Consider the following 6,503-nt stretch of genomic DNA (forward strand, 5'->3'; position numbering starts at 1 on the left):
AGAGGTGCCGGCTCCCAAATTCTCCTAGCAATTCCCATTGCAGGGGATGAACGGAATAAAAAAAGCAATTAGAGGAGCATCAGATTCTCCCAGAGATCACCCCCTCCAAAGATTACACTGAACACTTATTTCCATCTTTTTAAGAATTCAATTGCATGGACTATCTTGCCTGGATTCTGACAATTCTCTGCAGTATCAGCAATCCACAGCGCTTTGCGCTGAACTACTATGTAGAAATAAAAGCTGCTTCTGAGTAACACTGCCTAACCTATTTCCATTTTCCCAAATGGCTCAAACAGTAAACAAAGAGCATTATTCAGTTGAAAACAGAGATGTTTTCTAATTAAATCCATCTTAGTCATTACAAAATAAAGTAAAATGTAGCTGCTTTATAAAGAACTGCTTCAGCTTGTCCATTTCCTTTTAACATTTCTAGACCCTAATTTGCAACTGAATTCAGGCGAATAGACCCCTGGCCCCACAGGCAGCCATAAACGATTTCAGACAGGCTTTGTACCAGCTTAAAAGTGTTTCTGCATAAATCCAAATACAAAAAACATCAGCGCTTTGTCTTGTAACTCGATGCTTAAAAGTATTAACAAAAAAATCCTCTGCTGTAAGCCTCTTGGAGCAATGTTTTATAAGAAATGGCACGTTCTAAGACACCTAAGCAGGTGTTTCACTCATCTAGCTGAGGTGGTTGGTAAAACTCCAGGCAAGATCTCATGTGCACCATCCGACATTTTCCCTTCTCAGACTGCTGCCAAAACACTCCACGTTGCGCTCGACTAGCTACAGATTTTATTTAGGACTCTCTGGGGGTTCTTTCACTGATTTCCCTGAGATGTGGACAGAGGGAAGAAGGTGACCGAGAAATGGGCATAAGGCAGACTTGTTTTCGTCTGGGTGTAACTGCTTTTCACCACGCTGAACCCTGAGAATTGCTGCTAGGCCTTGACCTCAATTTTCTGCTTTCTTATAGCCCAGGCTCGGGGCCATTTCAGTCACTTTGGGTATCCAGACAGATGTGAGGTTAATTAAATCCAAGTGTCAAACTTATGATACTCAGCTGCCAATTTAAATGTGCTCATATCTCTGTGGGAACATGCAAAACGCCGTCAGAGTCTGCCAGCACCTTCACAATGACAGAGGGACAGGTTCTGACTACCATTATGCCCGGTGTAAATCCAGAGCCACTGGCTCAATTCAGGATTAACCCCAATCTGACCGATACACAAATCCATCCCAGTGGTAGCAGTTTATAGGTTATTGGGGAGACTTGTCTTAAGGACAAACCCTAGCACTTAACTTTGAAAAATAATAATTGAGCTTTTCAAAGGGCTCGCTTAAGAGCTAACACCATACACAGGGCACGGGAATACGTTAGGCACCTTCCAGCCTCTGTACCGGCTTCCAGCACACACAGAGGCTTTGCCCTACCACAGAAATCCCACAGATCTCCACAGTAGCCGCATGCAGGGAACCAAACGAAAATAAATTAAGAGAAATGACTATGCAGCCAGACTATGCGCTCTTCCTGAGCGGCCGAGACAAAGGAAATGACAGAGCGAGTGTCACTTGAGGATACGTTCTGAAATTTAATGTAGATGCTCGTTTAACAAGAATCCTGCCAAGGGCCGACTTCAGTTTTAAGATTCCACCCCCCCCCGTGTCTGTTCTCCCTTTCCAAACTCAAATCTACCTCGTTTTCCAATCACCACTTGAGCCACCCTGGACCCCTTTGCCCTCAAGGAGGTTAAACAGAAAGATAAACATGAGGAGAAGGCAGCAAGTAGGAACGGGAACCTTTCCAGCTCAGTTCTGCCACATGGGGCCATGTCACGCTCTTCCTGAGGCCTCTGCAGTGGCTGCCTGAGCGTTCTCTGGCTTTTAGGAGCCACAATATCCACCTCCTGCTTGGGACTATGCCGATGACGGTCACCAAACAAGAAAAAAACCCAAAATTGCCCCCCAGCTCTCCCCAAGGGGGTATTAACGCAAAACCCTCTTTCTTCTCCATTTCACCCCTCGCAGGTCACCCTGGCAGGGGGTGTCTCCCACCCCCCAGCAAGGCCTGCTGCCCCCAGCTGCCCCCACAGCTGGTGTTGGACCCATCCTGCAGCCGGGGAGGGCTTCACCCAACACGCCTTACTTCGCTGTAGCTGACATGAGAATCCTAGCGCACTGGCCTGCGCTAACTCTGCCGATTTCACCTCAAAACACCAGAAAATAAAGACTCGAGTTGCCCAGGGGAAGCCGCTGGAGGGAAGGGATGCCAGGAGGGGGCGACGCTTCGACCCACAGCCCGGGCGAGGCCCTCAAACCGCCACCACCGCCGCCGCCGCCTCCGACCCCGGCCCCGACCCCGCGGCCCCGGCGGCACTCACCTCCCGCCAGGCCTCAGACCTAGGCCGCGCGGCGCCTGCCGGGAGCAGCGCCTACATCCCCCAGAAGGCACAGCGGCGGGCAGAGGGGCCGGCGCCTACATCCCCCAGAAAGCTCCGCGCCGTCACGGGTGCCGTCTCAGCGGCGTGCGGCGCATGCGCAGAGCGCGCGGGCAAGATGGTGCTGCTGCGGCAGGCGTATAGCGCGCTGTTCCGCCGCACCTCCACCTTCGCCCTCACCATCGTCTTGGGCGCCGTCCTCTTCGAGCGCGCCTTCGACCAGGGCGCCGACGCCATCTTCGAGCACCTCAACGAGGGGGTAAGGAAGGGCGGTTCCGCACCGCGGGCCCGCCCGCGCACAGGCCTGGGCCCTGAAGGTCAGGCCGGCCCCGCTTGGGCCCGGTCCCAGGGCCCGCACCTGGGCTTCCCGGGCCCGCGCCTTGGCCCCTTGGTGTGCGGCAGACGCTCCCCCGGCTGAACCGCGACTTCGGTTTCCCCGAGGAGGCCCCGAGCGCCGAGGCCGCGGTTCAGCGCTTGTCCTGCGGCAGCTGCCCCGTCTGTGCTCTGCTGGTGTCATGGCGCTTGGTAGCGAGGGCTTCAGAGTGTTCTTAGGCCTCTCTGGCTGCGGAGCCGCTAGGAAAAAGGTGTCAAAAACGGCGGGATGCAGGAAGGTTAAAACGGATCGAGCTTGCTTTGCAGTCCGTGGGTCTGTAGCCCGCCGCCTTTCACGACCTGCCCGTAGCAGAGGGAGGGGATGATGGCTGGTGAACGTGCGGTGCTGTCCAGTTGTGGCTGGAGTGCGAACGTTAGATGAGACCCTATAAGTCATTCTTATGTGTCAAAGTAGAGCTGTGATGGGCTAATAAGTGCCTGGATCCAGAGTCACACGGACAGGACATAGAATGTTTTCCTGGCCAGGATGAGGTCATGCAGTGTGTGCCCTAAGAAGAGGCAGGAAGTGTTGTTATTTCCATCTTGCACCAAGTACAAACTCGGTGTGTTGCACATTCCTGTCTGCAGCACAGCGGTCCTCTTCCCTGTCCTGCAGTGCTGATGTGCCTTGGGTCTCGGAGCACCCAGGGTGCAGTTTCACAGGATAGCCAGGTCATCTTTATGGCTCTGATGCTGGAAAGAGCTGCCCTGCGCCTTCCCCGGCAGCGCGATGTCTGCTCTTTGGCCTCCTGAACCAGGTCATGAAACCAGCTGAAAACTGATACCACACAAAGTGGTAGCTTCACCACCCTGAAGTAACTCACCAGGGACTGAGCGAGATGAGGAAATACAGTAAGAGCAAGACCTGGATCCCAGTCTCCTCCTTTTTAGCAACAGTAATTTGTTAAAAGCTGCCATAAAATCACACTTGAACTTCAGCCTTGCACTCAAACTCCTTTTTTTAACTGTAGCATTAATCTATGAGCTAACGTTTTCTCAGGCAGGGTTGGAAAACAAAATTATCAAGAAGTGTAACTTTTTTTTTAATAAACAACTACAGCATTGTCTACAACAAACAGCAAAGCATGGCATGCACCTTGCCCTTGCACAGCGCTTCCCTCAGTCCTGACTGTCCAGCAGATTTCAGTGCCTGGAATAGGATTATTTTGTGCATCCCATATCTCTGGGAGCAGAAATGCCCCCTCCAGCCTGAGCGGGAAGCTGAGGCAATGCGACTAGCATACTTTAGTAAATCTCTGGCTCACAGGGTGGGAAGGCGGAGGGGACAGACAAAGCACTAGGAGGACAAACTGTTCTACCACATCTGTTCCAGAGCAGGAAGCAGCTTTGTGCCCCCAGAGTGGGCTCGTGGCTTCTGGGCTGCTGCCTAGCTGCTCCTCCCAAAACCCATGTGTGGGACTGTTGCTGTCATGGAGCAGGGCGTGCCCCCACATAGCAGGGAAACGCAGGATGACAGTATCCATGCTGTTGTGTACCCTGCTGGTACTCGTGCATGTGTTTTCCTACAAACTCTAGTTCTCTCCCCTTGCTGTTGCCTGTTATGGGCATAGGTTTCATGGTAATTTTTGCATTTTAATTCATTTGCATTTTAAAGTGAAACTTTATCCTGGGACCGCTGAAAAGCTGGCTAAGATTACCCTTTGGGGTTTTTTTTGGTTGTTTTGAATACAGAAACTGTGGAAACACATCAAGCACAAATATGAGGCAAGTGAAGACTGAAATGCTCAGCAGCAGGATCCAGCCTGGGGTGGCAAAAGACACTGCAGAGAAGGATTCGGCCTCCTGAAACTGGTTGTATCAAAATGGAAATGGATTACTGATGGAACAACTGCAAGCCAGATTGTATCAGCCACCTACTGATCTGATATAAACCAAGATGGACTCAAGGAGTTCTGCTGCTGTACTCAAACTTACTGTGTTAAAATAAAAAATTCTTGGTCCGTGGCTCATGCCTCTGTGGTTTTGGCCTGCTTGTAACTTCTCCTTATCTAGGAGATGGAGGATGCTTCAGTGAGGCCCTATGCCTTAGTTTCAAGGCGCTGTAAGAAATCACATCCTCCTAAAAATGGTTTGAAAGCATACACTACTCTGGACTTCTGCCTGATGAGAACTTTAAGAGGGGGATAAGGTGCTGTCTGCTTTCTTCCAGTCTTGTTCAAAGAAAAGTAACTTAAAATCATTTACATCTTTGATGAGGTTCTTGGCCTGTCATCCTTTCACAGCTGCAGCAGATGCTGCTGCCACCCCTGCCTTAACTAACGAGAAATCTGCCTTACCACTGGTGCTCAGGGCCTCGGTACCGCAGGCGAGTGCTGATGGGTGCCCATCGGTCTGCCGGGCTGCAAGTGGGGGTGGTATGTAACCTTTAGCTGGTCAAAAACCTAAAGAAATGGGATGTAATCTCTTTCCTAGCTATTTCTGTGCCTTCTCAAGTGGCTCAAGGGGCAGCACTCTCTTGTCAGGCTTGTGTAGGATGCTACAAGCCTGCCTCCGTCCTCTCTGATCAAAGGGGAGCTGCTAAGAAGGGAGAGGAGTTCCTTAGCTCTGCAAGGGGTGGAAGGAGTAATTCTGTTTTCAGCAACTTCACTGAAGGGTGCACCCCTGTTCCCGGTGGCTGTTTCAAACACATATTTCTTCAAAAGGAAGAGGGTAATGATTCAGTTAGTTAATTACTCTGGGCTCTCAGGTGGCTGTAGGAAGATCTGGCTGAATGACTCCTGCTCTTCCCCCTTTCCCACTCTACCAGCCCAGAAGGTACATCTCTCCCTCCTCACTATATTTTCACTCATAAGGAAGAATTTTAGCAATGGATGAGGCAGAGCAAATTAGAGCCAGTGCTAATGAAAGAAGCTTTATTTGGTTTGCAAATAGGTGCCAGTAGTAAAACATTAAGAACACAAAGAGGACTGACTTAGAAAACATTGTGCTTGTGTTTTTTTCAGGAAAAAAAACAACTACAGCTTTCACAGCCCCAGCTGTGCTTTTATAGAAATGCTTAAGAGAACAGTTTAAGCTTGCTTGGGATAATCTCATACAGTGTAAGACTGCCTGCTTTACTACCAGCTCTGTCTGCAGTGCTGATAACTTCATGCTATGCTGAGCAGGTGATGGAGATTTGCAGCTTCTTAGAAGCAAGAACTAAAGATGAATACAGTATTAGGAAGGGGGAGACAGCATTGTGGCAGACTAGCAGAGAGTAAATGAAGCTATTAGTCCAGAGAACAGGAGCTACAGAAGAGTAGAGTTATCCTAGCAGGTGATTTCCCTCGACAGTGGATTTTGGGAGGTTGGTAAATATAATTCTCTTTTTCTCATGCCTTATCATTAGGGGGTTTGGGCAGTACTGATATGCAAAGAAAAATCTTGTCTTCACAGTACTCAGGACTTCATCTTCCTTGCGTAAGGGTGACAGCCATTCCTACACTTTCTGAAGACAGCCCCGGCACAACAGTGTTTGGCAGCAGCGCTGATCATAGAGCCCCGTAGTCCCCGCCCTCTGCGTAAAACGAGGCAGCAACCTACGTGCCTACAGAGCTTATTACTGCCAAAGTGCTCCTGCAGCGTTCCGAAGTGGGAAGGCAGCCCCAGGTTGACGCTGGAACAGCAGCTCTAACACTACATAACCCACTGCTGATTTTCTCAGCATGGGGATGATGACCACAGGCA

General features: G+C 50.3%; 1 protein-coding gene across 1 annotated transcript; it reads left to right on the forward strand.

The window, feature by feature from the left end:
• Positions 1-2,562: 2,562 nt before the first annotated feature.
• Positions 2,563-4,768, forward strand: UQCR10 (ubiquinol-cytochrome c reductase, complex III subunit X; the record flags this gene model as incomplete). Its single annotated transcript, XM_082007572.1, has 2 exons — positions 2,563-2,703; positions 4,509-4,768. The coding sequence occupies 2 exons, from the start codon at positions 2,563-2,565 to the stop codon at positions 4,554-4,556; spliced, it is 189 nt and encodes a 62-aa protein (XP_081863698.1). The 3' UTR covers positions 4,557-4,768.
• Between the last annotated feature and the right edge of the window lie 1,735 nt (positions 4,769-6,503).

The sequence above is a fragment of the Phaethon aethereus genome, assembly GCF_964289735.1.
Source record: "Phaethon aethereus genome assembly, chromosome: 17".
Lineage (NCBI taxonomy): Eukaryota > Metazoa > Chordata > Aves > Phaethontiformes > Phaethontidae > Phaethon > Phaethon aethereus.